Source organism: Bombina bombina, chromosome 4, assembly GCF_027579735.1.
Source record: "Bombina bombina isolate aBomBom1 chromosome 4, aBomBom1.pri, whole genome shotgun sequence".
In the NCBI taxonomy this organism is placed as follows: domain Eukaryota; kingdom Metazoa; phylum Chordata; class Amphibia; order Anura; family Bombinatoridae; genus Bombina; species Bombina bombina.
The window spans coordinates 559,699,476-559,720,403 of record NC_069502.1 but is presented as its reverse complement, the minus strand read 5'-3'; the positions used below and the strand labels follow the sequence as shown (position 1 = coordinate 559,720,403).

The 20,928-nt window shown below is 39.1% G+C and overlaps 1 protein-coding gene across 1 annotated transcript in view; it reads left to right on the top strand.

Annotated features, from left to right (window-relative positions):
* The first annotated feature begins 2,249 nt into the window (after nucleotides 1–2,249).
* Nucleotides 2,250–20,928, top strand: part of AKIRIN2 (akirin 2) — a 127,400-nt gene continuing 108,721 nt past the window's right edge. Inside the window, exon 1 of the mRNA XM_053710530.1 lies at nucleotides 2,250–2,758. Coding sequence (XP_053566505.1) covers nucleotides 2,584–2,758 — 175 coding nt within the window. The 5' untranslated portion in view covers nucleotides 2,250–2,583. The remainder of the gene's footprint in view (nucleotides 2,759–20,928) is intronic.

Below are 20,928 nucleotides of genomic sequence, written 5' to 3'. Positions count from 1 at the left end.
ACAAGACCCTTATACATTTTTTCAATAGATCAGGTTGCCTGACCTCACCCCCTTTGCAGGGGCTGGCTGGGAAACCCCCTATCTTTTACGACAGTCAAACTTTAAAGGGACACTGAACCCAAATTTTTCCTTTCATGATTCAGATAGAGCATGACATTTTAAGCAACTTTATAATGCACTCCTATTATCAATTTTTCTTCGTTCTCTTGCTATATTTATTTAAAAAGCAGGAATGTGATGCATAGCAGCCAGCCCATTTTAGGTTCAGCACCATGGATAGCGCTCGCTTATTGGAGGATTACATTTACCCACCAATAAGCAAGCATAACCCAGGTTCTCAACCAAAAATGGGCCGGTTCCTATTCATCACATTCCTGCTTTTGAAATAAAGATAGCAAGAGAACGAAGAGAAATTGATATTAAGAGTAAATTAGAAAGTTGTTTAAAATTGCATGCTCTATCTGAATCATGAAATAAAAAAATTGGGTTAAGTGTCCCTTTAAGTACCTTTGGCTGAAATCAGAGAACACATTATAATTTCTGCTAGATACATCCATTTTCATATAGACAGAAAGGCAATCTCTTATTTACATTGTGAGAATCAGTTTGATACCAAATATGACATGGTTGTCATATTTCCCTTCATCTAATGTCATAACATGTTTTAAACACATATCTACATTGTACACATGTCCCTTTATTGACCTTATCAGTTTCTGTGAAGAAGCACTGCTCTGTGTCTCTAGAAACGACACTTTTACTGGCTAAATGCACCAATGCTTATATGATAACATTTAGTCAAGTGGGACTTAGAAACTATTTATTAGGGGTTCTGGCACATCAAATGGAAATTGCATGCTTACCTAACACGGCACACAGTTCTTCCTAAAAAACAAACAACTGTTTTTAGATCACAAACTAAAGAGACTTAACCCCTTGGCAGCTACATCATGAGGTATTTGTGACAAAAATTATACACTGTTACAAAAAACTCCCAGATGGGCTATACTTTCCAATTTAATTATATAAATTTGCTTAATTCTACTGGTATCATTTGTTGAAGAAACAGCAAAGCAAATGAGTGAGCCAATAGCATGAGGCATATAAGGCATATTGCAGCCACCAATCAGCAGCTCCTGAGTCTATCTCGATATGATTTTCAACAAAGGATACCAATAGAACAAAACAAATTAGATTATAGAAATTAATTGGCAATTTGTTTAAAGTCAAGGTCCATTTTGATGAATTAGTGCCCGGTTTTTAATAAACCTATTAAACACAAGGGTACTTTAATTCATCAAAATTGACATTTCACTGTGTTCTTCAAAAACTTACCTTTTAATCCTGAATGCCATTCCAGCGATTCCCCCGGGCGTCGGAAGCCTCTGCAGACGTCAGAAATGACGAATCAGGCTTCCTCCAATTACAGCTTCCCCCCGGGGAAATCTTGGCCTGATGCAACGCTGTGATTGGAGGAAGCAGGATTCATCATTTTGGGCCCGCAAAGACGGCTTGCGACGGGCGGAGGAAGTGCTGGAGCCAGAGCGGCTGCCAGGATTAAAAGGTAAGTTTTTGAAGAAAACAGTGAAATGTCAATTTTGATGAATTAAAGTGCCCTTGTTTTTAATAGGTTTATTAAAAACCGGGTCTAATTCATCAAAATGGACCTTCACTTTAAAATTCCACACTCTCACTAAATCATACAAGAAAAAGTTGGGTTTCATGTCCCTTTAAAATAACTTAAAAGTGTATTTGAAACAAAAAGCAGCACATTTAAAATTCGATATGGTCATGTTAAAAACATCCAGTGAAATGATCACGTTGTGCATGTAAACAGCAACGTAGACACCTACAGCAGAAAGTTTTCTCTCACGTTATACCAAGCTAAAACGCGTGTAACGCAGTTAATTTAGTCTCAATACATGAACAAAATGTTTAAAGCAAAACACTATATATCCTGTATTCTACATTTTGTAAAAGGGAACTGCATCGGGCGATGTCGCATTGAACTATTTCTTGACATGGAGCCATTCCTAGCACAACTAGTTTGTTCACTGTACAGTGAGTGTACTAGCCCTGCGCTACAGAGATTTAAATTCAAACCCGGAAGTTCAAGCTACTGTATGGTGTATGTCGGGAGATTTAGTTCTACTGTTCAAACCAAAACTAGTGCCCGTAAGTTTCAAAACTACATTTCCCATCAGCCCCAGAATACATCTTGCGCCTGCTGTTGGGCTGAATGAATCAGTGGCGTTGTTATTAACGCCATATTGAGAGAAGGGTGTTATAGAAGGAGCAGCAAGTAACGAAAAGGATTGGTGCGGTTGTTTGGAAGGATCTTTTACCATCCTGTTCTGAAAAGTTACCTAGTGCCTTGCCAACCACTATTAACGGTTAATCTGACCCTCAGGAACTACACAATTGGTATATCGAGTTCTGGAGCCGGCGTGAAGCCCTTTAAAAAACGGATTGGTTACTGGGGAGAGGACCCCGGTGTTAGGCCGCCTCTTAATTGTATACACGGAAGACGCTGCTGTCCTGCACCGGCTTTGAGCATATTCAACCCGGTTGGCGTGTCTGGCCATGGCATGTGGAGCCACATTAAAAAGGACTATCGATTTCGACCCCTTGTTGAGTCCGGCTGCCTCTCCCAAGAGGAGAAGATGTGCCCCACTATCCCCCTCAGGGCCTTCCCCTCAAAAATACCTCCGCATGGAGCCCTCGCCCTTTGGCGAGGTGTCATCCCGACTCACTGCAGGTAGGACAAAATGGGTTTCTAGGGAGGGCATCGTCTGTGGGTGCGCGACAGGCGTATTAATTATTTGGCTGCTACAGAGGAATTCCTTACACAGCTGGGCAGTGAGAGGCAAAAGGGATTTCCTGTAGAGGGAGTAAAGATTTCTGTCTTTTTTTTTTCTCTTCATTTTTAAATCTAATGGCAATCAAGAGTTAACTGACAGTAGGTAGAGAAATTATATTAAACAATGTGGGGGATATTTGGTAATTTGTATGTTGCATTGTTCATGGTATGATGGTAATAATCACGGAGTTATTAATCATGATCTATCCTTAGGCACATCTTCTGTGTGATGGTTATAACATGAGCTTTATATTAATGTTACATATATGTATTACATGTAACATATTTTGTTCCGAAGAGTTGACATGTTTGTATCCTCACCTCACCGCTGCAAGAGGGAGGAGTTGGGTCACTCAGGCTTTTATCAAAATACTGTTATCAGATTTTTGTAATTACCATCTTTCCTCCTCCTCTTGTCACTCTCCAAGGCCTTGTGATAAGAGCTGAGGTGATCACAGCTGGGGGAGGGTGGGTTGTAGGAATGCATTGATTAAAAGGGCTTTTATGAACAAGCAAAGCACTGTTAAAGAGCTACGTTACAAATGTCACTTTATTAACGAGTTACTGTAACTTAAAGGGACAGTTTACTCAAAATTTTTCTCCCCTTTAATTTGTTCCCAATGATCCACTTTACCTGCTGGAGTGTATTAAATTGTTTACAAGTAGCTCCTTTACCCTTATATTGGCATTTGAAATTGTTAATTTAGCATGTGGTATCCCCACCTATTCTGAAAGTTTGTGGCCGCGCGTACCAGCTATAGATAAGCTTTGTAAACACAGCCAGCAGAAGAAATTACACTCCCAGTGTGATAAAGCAGAGATAAGGTAATAAAATGTTGATTTTCCATTGTTCTCTCAAAGTACTGGTGATTGTTTTAAGGACAGATATAAGATAAAGAAGCAGGTATATGTGCACAATGTGATACAGTAATGAGATCTGATTATACCTACAAGCTCAACCTATTTTATTAGGTTGTGGCTTCAAAACACAAAATCAGAGCTTTAATATACACAAACCTTAAAAAGCTAATTTTCATACATGTTTTACTCTGCAGTTGGTAAAAAAAGCAATTGTAAACATATTAAAGGGACATAATACTCATATGCTAAATCACTTGAAACTGATGCAGCATAACTGTAAAAAGCTGACAGGAAAATATCACCTGAGCATCTCTATGTAAAAAAGGAAGATATTTTACCTCACAATTTCCTCAGCTCAGCAGAGTAAGTTCTGTGTAAAAAGTTATATACTCAGCTGCTCCCAGCTGCAGGTAAAAAAAAATAAAAAAAAAATGAAGAAATGGACAGCAGCCAATCAGCAGTGCTGAGGTCATGAACTCTTACTGTGATCTCATGAGATTTGACTTAACTCTCATGAGATTTCATAGTAAGCTTCCTTTACCTGATTGGTGAAATAATATGAGAGTGCACGATGCTAGTCCCTTCAGATGTCCCAGGACAAACATACTAATATGCTGCTTAGAAATCCTTTACAATGGGAGGTGGCTACTGAGGAACTTTTGAGGTAAAATATCTTTCTTTTTTACATAGAGATGTTCAAGTGATATTTTCTAATCCGCTTTTTACAGCTATGCTGCATCACTTTCAAGTGTTTAAACATTTGGGTATTATGGCCCTTTAAGGGAAAAACTATTTTACAGTATACTGTCCCTTTAAAGTAGGTTTGTTTCTTATCTACCTAGATTGTAGCAATTTATGACTAGCTGTAAATTTGTTCTCTGCAGTAGTCACTGTTTACCTATTAGGTAAATAGTTTTTAGCCTCTAGGGAGTGTGGAGCAAGCACAATTGTCACATAAATGCCAGCAAAATAATGCATATGGCAAATAACATTTATTTGGCATCTTCTGATTCAGATGAGGGCTACCAATAATACTGCAGTGTTTGTCTCCAGGAACCAAAAGGGGAAGCCAAATGTTGAGGTGTAAGTCTGTGGGGAAAACATACTTCACACCCCAAAATGTGGCTCCCCCTTTTGTTCCTGGAGAAATAAACCATATTATTGGTAGCCCTCATCTGAACCCCCATACAATTTTTTTGGAAGTAAAATACCATATGGCTGAGAAATTAATTTTGAAAGCTAAACTCAGATTTTTACCAGAAATGGTTACTGGAGTAGAGTTGAAACTGCTAGCCTCTTTTTAAAACGTCAATTGTTTTGAATTTCTGATAACCTCTGTGGTCTATCAGAGTTGATATGCAGCAGGGTTAGACATGTAAAGCTTGCCATGTGCACTTCCAATCCCCAGAATTGGAGAAATTTACAGGAAAAGGGGCAAGATAAAGTTTAGTAAATTGTTTTACCAGTCATAATTAAAGTGATAGAGAAGTGCAAAAAGAAAATGCTTTAATAATAGAGCACTTTTACTGCACTATTGCTTTTATATTCCTCCTCCAAATGGTTAGTCAGTTCCAAAGCAACACTGCACTACTTAGGGCTTGATTTATCAAAGCCCTACGGCTGCAAGTTCTCACAAGAACTTGCTCGCTGTATTTAACAAGCAGTTGTCTCCAGACCGCTGCTTCCCTAACCTCTTCGCCACCTCTAAGGTGGCGAAATTCAATCTCCGCTGTCTAGTCCGACCGAGTAGATTGACAGCTCCTGCCCGCGCGTGATTGGCTGTGCACGGGCAGGATTGCACGCAAGGGCAAAATTGTGCATGTGTGCAATGGAGAATTCCTGCGGGTAAATTTGCCCCTCCACAGGCAAGCTGAGGTGTACAGGGGCACGTATATGCGCCCCTGTCCGACTCGGCTTTAATAAATCGAGCCCTTGGTGGGAGCAAGCTAAACTCTTCTGGTGAGTCAGCTAGACACCAGTCACGAGCTAATTCTTGGTAATGCAGGAACTGTACATATGTACATATTTATTTTTTCTTCTGCAGTGGTTAAACACACAGTAGTGCAGGGTCGATAGCCTTAAAATTAAAGTGATTGTAAGGTTGAATAACTTAAAGCCCAGTATTTAAATATACTCTTAAAAACATGGGCACTTTAAGTCATTAAACTTTACAATTGCGCTTCTTTTTTAAAAATACTTACCTTTTTTGTCACTGTAAACTTGCCGCTGAAGGATGACACGCAAATTCGTGAAGCGTTCCATATTTTTCCCTATATTTGTTTTGTTGTACTCCCCCTTTGTTTATAGCACTGCAGAATCTGTTGGCGCTCTACAAATAACCAATGATAATAATCCTACACCCGCATCTCCTTCAGTATTGAGCAGATCAATGACGAATCCGGCTTCCTCCAATCGTTGTGTACCCCCTTTGGCGTCCAGCTCGTGAGGCACACAACGATTTTGGAGGAAACCGGATTCGTCATCGATCTGCTCAATACTGAAAGATGTGGGCGGAGGATCGGCGGTAAGTTTACAGTAACATAAAGGTTAGTATTTTTTAAAAAGAAGCATACAGACCCTCAAGATCCATCATTGGAAAGGTTATCACCTCACCTTTCCAATGGTGTAAGTCTTTAAAGTGCAGTAAAAAAAAAAGAGACCCCCAAAATAGATTTCCATAAAAAAAAATAGTTCCTGTTTTTAAACTTATCAATTTAAAGGGACACTGAACCCAATTTTTTTTTATCGTGATTCAGAGAGCATGCCATTTTAAGCAACTTTCTAAATTACTCCTATTATGACATTTTCATTGTTCTCTTGGTATCTTTATTTGAAATGCAAGAATGTAAGTTTAGATGCCGGCCCATTTTTAGTGAACAACCTGGGTTGTTCTCGCTAATTGGTGGATAAATATATCCACCAATAAAAATGCTGTCCAGACTCCTGAACCAAAAAAGCCTAGATGCCTTCTTTATCAAATAAAGATAGAAAGAGAACGAAGAAAAATTGATAATAGGAGTAATCACAAAAGAAAAATTGGCTTCAGTGTCCCTTTAACCCTTTGAGTGCTAAACACTTTCCCACCTGGGTGCTAAGTTTTTCTTAAAGGGTTTTTTATTTAATATTTTTAAAAAAAAATATATATTTATTTATTTCCGATCCCCAAGACTTACACCGTTGGATAGGTTAGGCGATTACCTTTCCAACGGTGGGTCTTGGGGGTCTGTAGCTGCTTAGATGCCTGAGATACAGGCTTCTAAGCAGCATGCCCCCTGCTCCTATATTTAACATTGTTAATGTTAAATAAAGTTGCACGGTGACGTCATCACGTCTATTGCGCGTGACGTCACCACGCAAAACGGAGCCCCCAGATCTCCCTCAAGTTGGGAGAGTGCTAGTGTCGGCTCTGAGCCGTCATTAGCACCAGAGTGGGAAACTCTGTGACGGCTCAGAGCCGTCATTAGCACTCAAGGGTTTAAGTATATTAGCTAAATGATCACTGCAATAACGAGTGTTATCGGAGTGATCACCTAGCTAAGAAAAACTACATTCCCTTACTATACGGATACCGATATAATATTTGTAATCACATGAACACCTGGATCATGTGATAAATTAATGTTAGAGAGATGTGTGTGTATGTTTGTATGTAATGTGGATGTTGTATTTAGCCACCAGTAAGTCTCTTATACCACTTGTTTTCAAGTCCAGCTAGAGTGGAGAATGGTAGGGCAATCCACAATAATGTCCAATTTTTGGCCGGGCGTGTGACAGTTCCCCAAATGCCTCTAATTTCGGCTGCTGCGTCCAAAAATGGGATTTTCCTCTTCAAGAAGAAGATCCTCCCTTGGTAGGTCTGAAACGATAAGGTGTGGACAAGCGCACAAAGGGGGCACTCCTATTGAAGATTGTTTGTATCAATGTTGTACACTACAATGAATAGATAAATGAACACTCACGTGATTCAACCTCATCCAGTATGAGGTATAGATAAGACACTTGGTTACAGGTGATCTCACTTTCTGGTCTCCTGTTGTAGTAGCTGCTGTAGTCATCTTTCCCTTATCCCAGTTGTGGCTAGGATTCTTGTCCCACAGTATATCAGACTGTTGTGTATAGTTCTTATATACAGTTAGGGTACTCTAGTTTGAAGAGGCTATAAAAACCCGGTGTGTAAAAAAAGTTACTTTAATAAATTGGCATATAAATATACACACCCTGTAGGTGTAAAATTGTTAAAAACAGTGTGCCGTACAGCAGTTAAAAATGCCTCCTTTAAGGTCTGAGACAAGTAGGCAGCTTTAGCGGTTTCTAGCCAGCATATATCAATTTATGCCAGGTAGTTAGACCGATATGGTGCTTCTTTATTTTTTGTAAATCTACACAGAACCGGGCTTGATTAGGTCGACCTGATGAAGCAACCAATGGTGTTGCGATACGCGTTAGGCTCCACCACACGCACTATACACTCTACTGAATAGCCGGAGCTGCACAGTAGACAGATATCACATACATTACAGTGCGATCTGGTAAACTACTCAAGCCCGGTTCTGTGTATATTTACAAAAAATAAAGAAGCACCATATCGGTCTAACTACCTGGCATAAATTGATATATGCTGCCTACTTGTCTCAGACCTTAAAGGAGGCATTTTTAACTGCTGTACGGCACACTGTTTGTAACAGAGTTTTTAACAATTGTACACCTACAGGGTGTGTGTATTTATATGCCAATTTATTAAAGTGTAACTTTTTTACACACCGGGTTTTATAGCCTCTTCAAACTAGAGTACACTAACTGTATATGAGAACTATACACCACAGTCTTAGATATACTGTGGGACAAGAATTCTAGCCACAACTGGGATAAGGGAAAGAGGACTACAGCAGCTACTACAAAAGGAGACCAGAAAGTGAGATCACCTGTAACAAGTGTCTTATCTATACCTCATACTGGATGAGGTTGAATCACGTGAGTGTTCGTTTATCTGTACAACATTGATACAAACAATCTTCACTAGGAGTGCCCCCTTTGTGTGCTTGTCCGCACCTTATCGTTTGAGAGAACAGTCCAAAGCACAGGCACTCAATGGTCTTTATATAAAAGATCCAGTTTATTAAGTCAAAAGGACATAACGTTTCGGCACACAACTGTGCCTTTGTCAAATGTCAAAAATACAGCATAGAGAATCTAAAAGCAATGACAAACGTGTTTCAAGTCTGCGATCAATGTTGATCGACCATGTACTTCCCATGCCTAGGGGTGACAACAAGGCTAAGAAACTGCTACAAATTGAGAGTAAATGAATTTACTGGATAGACACCCTAGCTCCAAGGGGTCTTAATACCTCCATGGATTTCAGTCCCTTCTACTGAAGGGTGGAACATATGATCTGAAAATCGTTTTGGGTTCTCACTGTCTAAGAAGGTTTCTACCATACTCTATTGTGCTTTGAAGTAGTCCAATTTATTCAGTAATAGTTCTTTGATGTTTAGGTAGTCTATGACTTTTCATGCTAAAAATATGCTTAAATATGTGATCGTGTGCAGGTTAATGTTAACCTTTTAATTTAATTCTAGCCACATTTATTATTTGATATTGCATGCTTTGATCTTATCTCGTGTTTAAGGCCATATAATATGGTATTTGGCACCTTGTGTTCTAAATGTGCATAGTTTGTATATTCTACATGATTGCACACTCTTGCTGTTACAATAAAGGGGTTTGTTTTATAGCACTAACAAGCTATATCGCTATGTGTGCATTGCATAGTGCTATGAATTAAGGGCTTTTGGTAATGTTTTTCCCTCTATTCTTTGTGACATCAATAGTGTGCTATTTAAAATGACATAGGTATACATTGTTCTACCTTTTATCTTTCTAATCACCAGTTTGACTATGCTTGATGTGTATACACATGTTGCTATAGCAATATTGACACGCACGACATGACGTTACGCACGTTGGTATACTCTGATGACGTCACACGCATGTGTTGAATGGTAGAACGCTCATGCAGTAAGAGACTGCAAGATGGGTATAAAAAGTCTTTTTTTTTTTTTTTTTTTTTACACGTTTGTCATTGCTTTTAGGTTTTCTATGCTGTATTTTTGACATAGGCACAGTTGTGTGCCGAAACGTTATGTCTTTAACTTTGACTTAATAAAACTGGATCTTTTACATAAAGACCATTGAGTGCCTGTGCTTTGGACTGTTCTGGTATGTTTTGCAGTGCACCGTGGTATTCTATAAACTTGGTGAGATTGTGCTGTCCTTTTTTGGATATGTGTGTGTATCACAAAAAAGGAAGAGTACCGTGGCAGAGGGTGAAGTAAAAAATTGTCTTTATTGTATATTCCAAACTGGATAAAAAGAAACCTGGAGGTCCAAGTAAAACATCGCACATTACAGGGAGTACAAATCTGCTAACATGTTTCGGCTCTCGGACGGAATCGTAGCTAACAAGTACAGCTGTGTAAAAATATTTAGGAACAATACTCTGAGCTCATAGGTTAAACTGTCATCCAATCCTAAGGGCGGACAGTGTGGGTGTGTGCGTAACCCAATTACACACTAAAATGAAGCTTTAATGATATAATGTACTTAAACTATGTGTTAATACTTTTATACAAAGATCCACAATAAAAATAAATAGGAAAACATAGCTAAAGTGTGACAGAACAATATTAATATTAGCAGAGGTAAAAAGAGGCGGCTTGTATTAATGTATATATGGAATGGATCAGTTAAGCAGTACTGGATCTATATAGATATATAGCTATACAAAGAATGAATGTATATTCACTCAAACTATATACCATCCAGTTCCATATTACACAATCTCATGCATCTATTGAGATGTTGTTATATTCTATTCACAAAGTGACCAATACAGACTATATCCAAACTCAACTTATAGTTAAATGGAACATGGGTGATACATATCTAAGATATGTCATATAACAAGCTCCTATTAAATTAGGATACTGGAGACTGGTAGTGATGTACACAAAGATGAATAATGTGGGTAATATCAATCCAAGTAAATACCATACAGGTGAAACTCGAAAAATTAGAATATCGTGCAAAAGTTCATTTATTTCACTAATGCAACTTAAAAGGTTAAACTAATATATGAGACTCATTACATGCACAGCAAGATAGTTCAAGCCGTGATTTGTCATAATTGTGGTGATTATGGTTTACAGCTCATGAAAACCCCAAATCCACAATCTCAGAAAATTAGAATATTAAATGCAATCAATAAAACAAGGATTGTACATAGAACAATATCGGACCTCTGAAAAGTATAAGCATGCATACTGTATGTACTTAGTACTTGGTTTGGGCCTCTTTTGCAGCAATTACTGCCTCAATGCGGCGTGGCATGGAAGCTATCAGCCTGTGGCACTGCTGAGGTGTTATGGAAAACCAGGATGCTTCAATAGCGGCCTTGAGCTCTTCTGCATTGTTCGGTCTAATGTCTCTCATCTTTCTCTTGGCAATGACCCATAGATTCTCTATGGGGTTCAAGTCAGGCGAGTTTGCTGGCTAATCAAGCGCAGTAATCCCACGGTCATTGAACCAGGTTTTGGTGCTTTTGGCAGTGTGGGCAGGTGCCAAGTCCTGCTGGAAAATGAAGTCGGCATCCCCATAGAGCTCGTCTGCGGAAGGAAGCATGAAGTGCTCCAAAATCTCCTGGTAGACGCCTGTGTTGACCCTGGACTTAATGAAGCACAGTGGACCAACACCAGCAGATGACATGGCTCCCCAAATCAACACAGACTGGAAACTTCACACTGGACTTCAAGCATCTTGCAGTGTGTGCCTCTCCATTCTTCCTCCATACTCTGGGTCCTTGGTTTCCAAATGAGATGCAAAATTTGCTCTCATCAGAAAAGAGGACTTTGGACCACTGAGCAACAGACCAGATCTGTTTTTCTTTAGCCCAGGTAAGACGCTTCTGACGTTGTTTGTTGATCAGGAGTGGCTTGACAAGAGGAATACAACATTTGAAGCCCATGTCCAGGATCCGTCTGTGTGCAGTGGCTCTTGATGCACTGACTCCAGCCTCAGTCCACCCCTTTTTAAACCCCCAACACTTTTGAATGGCCTTTTCCTGACAATCCTCGCCAGGCTGCGGTCATCCCTGGTGCTTGTGCACCTTTTTCTTCCACACTTTTCTCTTCCACGTAACTGTTCTATGAATGTGCTTTGTTACAGCACTTTGGGAACATCCAACTTCTTTTGCAATTACCTTTTGAGGCTTTCCCTCCTTATGGAGGGTGTCAATGATGGTTTTCTGCACAACTGTGAGGTCAGCAGTCTTTCCCATGATTGTGATTCCTACTGCACCAGACTGAGAGATCATTTAAAGACTCAGGAACCCTTTGCAGGTGTTATGGCTTAATTAGCTGATTAAAGTGGGACACTTTGAGCCTAGAATATTGCACCTTTTCACAATATTCTTATTTTCTGAGATTGTGGATTTGGGGTTTTCATGCACTGTAAGCCATAATCATCACAATTATAACAAATCACGGCTTGAACTAACTTGCTTTGCATGTAATGAGTCTAATATATTAATTTCAACTTAAGTTGCATTAGTGAAATTAACCCCTTAATGACCACAGCACTTTTCCATTTTCTGTCTGTTTGGGACCAAGGCTATTTTTACATTTTTGCAGTGTTTGTGTTTAGCTGTAATTTTCCTCTTACTCACTTACTGTACCCACACATATCAAATTTGTAAAAAAAATATAATACTTTTTGCTTCTTCTGATGCTATTTTTGGGAGAAAGGTTCTTCAAGCAGTGGTGCCTTCCGTTTAGGTCTCTGTCTTGTCCCTCCCTTTCACCCGTGTCCTGTTGCTTTGGTATTGTATCCCACAAGTAAGGATGATATATAGATATATAGATATATATATATATATATATATATATATATATATATATATATATATATATATATATATATATATATATATATATATATATATATATATATATATATATATATATATATATATATATATATATATATATATATATATATATATATATACACATATATATACACACACACACCTCTGTTGTGGGGCTATTTGCCACTTCCTGTTAGCAGGAGGATAATATCCCACAAGTAAGGATGAAATCCGTGGACTCGTCGTATCGTAGAAGAAATCAATTTATCAGGTAAGCATAAATTTCCTTTACAAAAATAAAGTCCTAAATTGCAGACTGTCTGCCAGAACCTAAGATGGTGGAGGAAGTGAGCTGTTTGGGAAGGATCAGGCAGTGGGTGGGTAATCCCTACACTAAAACAAAAATTAAGTTTACAAGGTAATTGTGCAGCTGCAATTAGCGGCCTTCTAATTGCCAAAAACCAATGCCAAAGCCATGCATGTCTGCAGTCTCTGAATAAAGAGGACCCCAGAGAAGCTTTTACTTCTATTTGTCTTATGACTGCAGTAGTTGTGTGACAGTCTAGTCAAAATTAAACTTTTATAATTCAGGTAGGACATGCAATTTTAAACAACTTTACAAATGACTTTTATCATTAAATGTGCTTTGTTCCCTTGGTGGTATTTTTGAAAAGCTAAACCTAGGTAGGCTCAAACTGATTTCTAAACCGTTGAAAATCTTCCTATTAGCTCAGAGCATTTTGAAAGTTTTTCACAGTTAGACAGTACTAGTTCATGTGTGCCCTATATATAACATTGTGCTCACTCCCATGGACTTATTTAGGAGTCTGTCCTTATTGGCTAAACTGCATGTCTGTCAAAGCACTGAGATAAGGGGGCAGTCTGCAGAGACTTAGATACTAGGTAATCACAGAGGTAAAACATATTAATATAACTGTCGGTTATGCAAAACTGGGGAATGGGTAATAAAGGGATTTAGTCTTTTTAAAAAATAAAAATTCTTGTGTAGACTGTCCCTTTAAAGAAACCCAAAGTTGTGAAAAAAAAATTATAAGATATTTGCGGCCAAATAGTTGCATCAAATATACCAAAATGGGCCTAGATCAATACCTTGGGTTGTCTACTTTAAAATATTCATAGTTTTCATAGATAAATCAAGAAAACAAGGCTCTGTTTAAAGTGATATCTAAAAAATTCTATGGAAATTTGAGCAAGGGTTTTTTTTTTTGTTTTTTTTGTTTTAATAATCCTGTTAGCGACCTGGTTAAAGAGACATAAAACAAGTTGGGATAGAGACAAAATATAGAATGTACTTTTATTTACTTTAGCTGCAAATTTATACTGCAGTGCCTCGCCATTAACCCTTTCTTTTTAGTTTCTGAATGGTAAAGCTATCTCCCCCCCCATTTCCTTCAATGGCTGTATCTATATCCTTGTTTTGGTTTAATGCAAAAATGCATAGGCATTATCTGCTGGAGCATGCCTAGAAGCTGTGAAATACAATGCCTGTGTCTAAACACTGATGGGGGGTGGAAATGGCTGCTCCAGGCAGCTTGGCTATGTAATTAATTTTGCTTATTTAAAAAAACATTTTAAAATACTTGTTAGCAATTTTTAAACAATTTTCTTTTCCTTTTTTTATGCAAACTATTTATTATCCCTTTTAGGGTATGCACAGATCTCAACCTGCTTTATGTCTCTTTAAAGGACCATTTAAATACAAAATAACATTTCAAAATTCCTTAAATTTCACTAACACAACACTTTCTTTTTGCACTTTTAATTTCTGCATTTGTTGAAAATGACTAATGTCCATTTTAAAGTAAATCTAAGAACCATGTAGATATAGATGCTGGATTTCAGTGTTTGCTGCATTTTTACCCTAGCCTTATTCCCATTAGCAGCACTATGTTTGGAATTCTCTGATCTGTTTGCAAATAATGACATTCTTAAAATGTTCCCAAAGCTTTTTATGCAAAGACTGTCAGCAGTGACTATATTTTAATTGATGCTTAGAATGCATATATGTTTGGTTATTTGGTTCCATGACAAATGCCCAAACTTGTTTTTAGTAGCATTCTTCTGGCACACCAAGGAATAATTGTGCACCAATCATTCAGTCCTCCTGAAATGCTGTGACTGGCACATCTTGCATGCATTTTATTTCTATAAACTAATGCAATTTTATGCAGCGTTGTAAAATGTGCGAGTAATAGTTTAGTTTATATAAGTGTGTCAGCAATATGGCCCAGTGGCGCCACTAGGGTTGGTGTCACCCCCTCTCCCCCCAGAAAGACACACACACAAGAACACAGGCACATACAAACACTCAGATGCACACACAAACACTCGGAAACACTCACACACACACACACACGTCACTGACACACACACACACACACACTATGTAAGCTGCATTAATTTTTAAAGCTCATGTCTAGAGCTCCTCCCTGGCTCAGCAGAGCATCAAATGAAAGATAAACAGAGCACTCTAAAAATTGCTAAAGAAAAGGTTTAGGCGTGCAAACTATGAAAATTCTGCTCTCTGTTCCAAGTCTGGCAGTGCACAGCCCCAGGCCGCGTGCCTACCGCTTCTTATGGCCAAGCACCTCTGCTCTCTGCCCACCCCCATCCGTCCTCCCCTCCTACCTCTTCAGTGTGCACTTAGTGTACCGTAACCGTACCGGTCTGGTGGGCATCATACGTGGCTCCTTCACTTTAGAGACAGTGTCAGTCATGCGGTCAGGTGCCAGACATCCCCCTTGTGATTTCCCAGTTCCCGTTTAAAGAGACAGCACAGCAGTGAGCGACTCCACTGCTCCACACATCAGTGAGCACAGATTAGCAGGCAGGTTTAGGCTAGCAGCGCAACTTCGCAAGCCCCACGGCACGCCCACAACATTCATAGTGAAATTGGGCAGGGGAGGAGCAAAGTACAAACGAGCAAAAGCAGCCGGGAAAACTATTTGTGGAAATTGCAACGCTGGCTCAAGGTGCAAAAAAATTGTGTCTACAACTTCCCCAGTCCCACTAATGTTCACAAATGCTGGCCCCTCTAATAAAAAAATATATGCTTCTCTACATTGTATTTCTTTGTCACTCGGGTGCGGCCAGCACCCCCCTTGTGATGCCACTGATATGGCCACCTGCTGCTAATTTGTCTATACCACTCTAGTCTCTAAAAAAAATTTTTTTCATCGCTGTAATATACAGTTAACAAGTCACATTAAAACTATTTTCTTTTACAAGATACAATGAGTCCACGGATTTGAGTCCTCATGGTCAGCAGGAGAAGGCAAAGAGCTCCACAGCAGAGCTGTATAAATAGCTCCTCCCTTTCCTCCCAACCTAGTTATTCTCTTTGCCTGTGTTAGTGATAGGAAGAGGTAAAGTGAGGTGTTAGTTTAGAATCTTCAATCAAGAGTTTATTATTTTTAAAGTGGTGTCACAGTGTGCTACTTTTTTCTGGGGTGTAGCCTAGACTAAATCATTCTTTTCAGTACAAACAGAAAAGCATTTGGTGGCTTTAAGGCAATGGGAACTTATGGGACATAATTCTCACTGTGCCTCCCATCTACTGTTGCTGCCCTATCTAGGGGAAAATCTGAGGGATATTACTCAGTATTTTCCTTGTCATCCTCAGGTCCATGTGATCAGTAGGACTTCACACGTCTGGGAGCTGCCTTTGCTGTCGGCAGATGGAGAGCTAAGTGCCATTTTTTTATTACTAGGCATGGAGAAGAACAGGACTCAGTAGAAGTTGGCCACTCACATTGGGAATGGGAAGCCCTTAGACATATAGGCTTTTTCCTCCGGTATGGGTTCTCCTTCCTGGGAGACTATTATAGACATCAAATTGTTCAAAGGGGTCAGAGTGTTTGCCATGTTTGAGCTTAGACTCTTTAGGAGACCTTTAGAGAGAAACGTTCTCCCGGCGGTTACATTAAAACAACATGCCTGGATTGGATGAGACTCTAAGCGCTTGTGCTTAATTACCCAATAAGGAAAGATAGTCTTACTATGTAGTTGGATTCAATGAGATCTATTTATTTTTAGAATTATAAATACATACAATAACATTTAAAACAATAGAAATTGATTCTTAAAACAAATCTACCTGGTTGGCCAACCATACAGTGTGAATAAAATGATATAATATGTTTTCCAATCTCTGTTACTTAGTGTATTATACAAACATATCTGTATATTTGAATTTTAGTTTATTTGCAGATATTTTTTATGGATTTGGTATAGTGGACTTGTGAAGAAGTATGGTATTCACTATATTCTTAATTACCATATTTACCATATTCGTTTTGTTTAAAGCTGAACATACATAATTAAAATAGCGTCAATGGTATCAACATTAGTAACAAATAATAAAAGTGAAACAAAAATAAAGTGATACAGTAAAAATCGTATAAGTTATGAAAGATAATGTCTTTCTGCCGTGATCGTTGGAGTAATTGTTAATTGCTTTTTGTTAAAAGCGCTGTTAAGTCCTCCGTGGGGATAGTATGTGTGGGCGTGCTGCAACACGTTTTTGTCTAATTGCTATATATGTTGCGATTATAAGTCACTGTTAAGTAGTTTTGGTTATCTGCCCTTCACATTAACTTCCTTAGTTGGTGTAGGTATACTAAATCTTACCCGTTGTTTCTTTTGGGATACTTTTGTTTCTGGTCTAGTTTCTTTTTGTACCCAATTCAATCTTTACTGTGATAAATGTGGATCGGAAGCCTGGATAGCCGCTGCCGGTGTTGTAGTGGTTTCAGTATGTCGCGTTGGTTTGTCTCCACGATTACACACACTTGAAGGAGTAGATGCTGGGGTAATGTGGTAGTGTGCTTTAACCGTTAATCCTTTCGTCAGGTGGCTGGTCTTTTTGCCCGGTTCAGGTTTTCAAAACCTCTTGAATTGTTGCGAATGTGTTCTGTTTAGATCCGTACTCTATTTGTTTCAGAGTATCTGATCTGCAGGTGTCCACAGGTTTCTTTAGGCCCAATTCTAGGTAAGGTATTTCAGTTGTTCTTGGCGGTCCTTTAAAAGGAGGACTAGGTGCTTTGAAGGTTGTTCTTGAACGCTTCAGAATATCTTTCAAGCGTATTTGTTGGTCCGTGGCTTGATGTAGTCTTGGCGGTCCACTTCGAAAGTGGACTATGAAAATGTTTAGTGTAGCAAGGAGTAGGCAACGCGTTTCAGCTGATTAATACAGCCTTTATCATGCTTGACGCTATTTTAATTATGTATGTTCAGCTTTAAACAAACAAATATGGTAATTAAGAATTAATATTGCGAATATTTTTTGTGGATACCATACTTCTTCACAAGTCCACTATATCAAATCCATAAAAAATATCTGCAATTAAACCAAAATTCAAAAATTCAAATATACAGATATGTTTGTATAATACACTAAGTAACAGGGATTGGAAAACATATTATATCATTTTATTCACACTGTATGGTTGGCCAACCAGATTTGTTTTAAGAATCAATTTCTATTGTTTTAAATGTTATTGTATGTATTTATAATTCTAAAAATAAATAGATCTCATTGAATCCAACTACATAGTAAGACTATCTTTCCTTATTGGGTAATTAAGCACAAGCGCTTAAGAGTCTCATCCAATCCAGATTTTACCCCCACTTTTGAAGTTTGTGAGATTACTTCTTCGAGACTCCCTAGCTTTTACCTCACAGCGCATAGTTTATTAACCCAACACACCACTACACTTAAAACAACATGCCGCCCGGGAGATGAGAGGAAAAATACTTTTTTTCCCTAGGGTTATGTTTTACCGGGGAATCCTTTCAGTCTTCATTGTTCTGACAATCGTCACATCACTCGGCAGTCGCATAAGAAAGCATGCCGACCGGGAAAGGAGATGTCTGTACGATGTGCAGGGGGGTATTTGAGAGTTTGTGTGAAGGTTGTTAGGTGTTTTCACATGATCTTATTTCTCCAGATGGTTACACAAGCCATGCCAACCGGGAGCTGCCTGTATGCTTTTGTCTGTGAACGCCCACGATGGGCGGTCCTTGACAAGCGCCCTTTTTTACTCCCGGCGGTGTATTAACTCTACAATACCGTCCGGGAGTTAACTTTTGTGCACCTGCCTATGCAGGGCGGTTCTTGGGGACACTATTTTCTTAGCGCACTCCTGCAAAATCTCCCGGCGGTTCAATAACTATACCTGCCGACCGGGAGATCTGTTATGTCGCCATCCATGTGCGGTGGTCCTTAGGAAACGCGCCCTGTTTCTCTTTCTATGTGGCTCGGTTTATGTAAGGTCCAAAGAGATATGCTTTCAGTTATTATAAGTATATTTGGACTGTAGCCTATGCTTTCCCTGTTGCGGTTTACTGCATAGAGTGATACCCTAGCGGTTTCCTACTGAGGGGTAAAATGGACTCAAATTTTCTGCCTGGCAAGTGTATTTCCTGTGTTGCCATAGTATGGGGGGTCCTGAGGTGCTAGGGTACGGATTGTGACAAGATACTCGGCCTCCCATCTCACAAGTCGGACCTGGCTACAGTTGCTAAATTTTTAATATTTTTCTGCAGTTAATTCAAAGGAAAAATGTTCTCTTTTAAAATTTAAAGAGACAGTACCATATTTTCCTGTGCAAACATGCTACTTCTAAAGTGGTGGCTGTTAAGCGTCTGACACCAGTGAATCCCTGCCACAATTTAATAATTAAAGTGTCCAAAATAATTATGACCCACAGGCTTTGCGGTTCTTTGCAGTGACTTTCCTTTTAATGTACATAGCAACTTCTAGTTACAGCCGTCTTTATATTGTTTTTTTCTGCACGTCAGAAATACAACCCTTGTAACATTATTTCTTCTACAAGATACGAGTCCACAGATTTCATCCTTACTTGTGGGATATTAACCTCCTGCTAACAGGAAGTGGCAAAGAGCACCACAGCAGAGCTGTATATATAGCTCCTCCCTTCCAGCCACCCCCAGTCATTCTCTTTGCCTGTGTTAGTAATAGGAAGAGGTAAAGTGAGGTGTTAGTTTTAGATTCTTCAATCAAGACTTTTATTTTAAATGGTACCGGTGAGTACTATTTTTTCCTCGGGGAGATATGGAATGCAGAAGATTTCTGCCCTGAGGTTGATTATCTTAGCAGATGTAACTAAGATCCATGTTGGTTCCCACAGAGCTTCTGAAGGTAGTACAAGAGTAATCTTCAGTGTGGAGAACGGTGTCATGCTACAAGCAGCATTGGGGTGTGTTCAGTCTTTTATTCTGAGGAGACTTGGTATATCAGAGCTGGCTGACATTTTTTCCCTGCAAGGGAAGGGGTAAGCAGTAGACCTGTACACTGAGGGTGTTACTGAATTTCCTATGTTATACATATTGATTTGACACTGTATGGGGCTGGACACTGGGAGAGGCAGCTTGACATTTTATATTTTATTAAAACAAAAGTCAGTAGGGCTGCAAGTTTTATTGAAAGATTATTAAGGGGACCACATGGCTTATTTTCAAACGGCTTCCCATGCGGTTACAGACTGTTAGGATGACGTCCATCATGGACGTCATCCTATTTTGCACGCTCAAACGCGCATTTTACTCTGACTGAGAAGGCAGCAGGCATTAGCTACGGTGGGGCCTAAACTTTGTGTTCTAGTCACCGGATCGTTGTCGAGTCATTTTGCAGTACCCTGGGGGCAGGTAGGCGCCACAGCAGAGTTGTGGCGAGGTGCAGGGGTCATTTTTTCTGTTGAGATATATTTTTTTTTTTTTTTTTTTGGTTAAAATGTCTCTTGAGAGGGTAAATTCACCTTTTAATTATAGGGTGCAATAATTTTTGGGCCAATTGAATCATGTTTAATTTGGCGTTTTTTTAACGTTTTAGGCAGTTTAAGAAATAAAAAGCGCACAATTTTTTCTCAAAGGCACAGTACACATTTTTCTAAAAAGTTGTTTAAATCAAATGAGGTGATTTACGACTATTGTGGTTATTTCTAGTCTGTTCAACATGTCTGACATTGAGGGAACTAATATTTCTATGTGTTTAGAAGCCATTGTGGAACCCCCTCTTACTTTGTGTACCTATTGTACTGAAAGGGCCTTACAATGTAAAAAGCATATTTTAAGTAAAGAAAGTGTGCCTAAGGATGGTTTTCAATCTGAAGAGAATCTGGATATGCCATCTAATTCTCCCCAAGTGTCACAAACTTTAACGCCCACGTAAGCGACGCCAAGTACCTCAAGTGCGTCTAATTCTTTTACTCTGCAGGATATGGCTGCAGTTATGTCAACTACC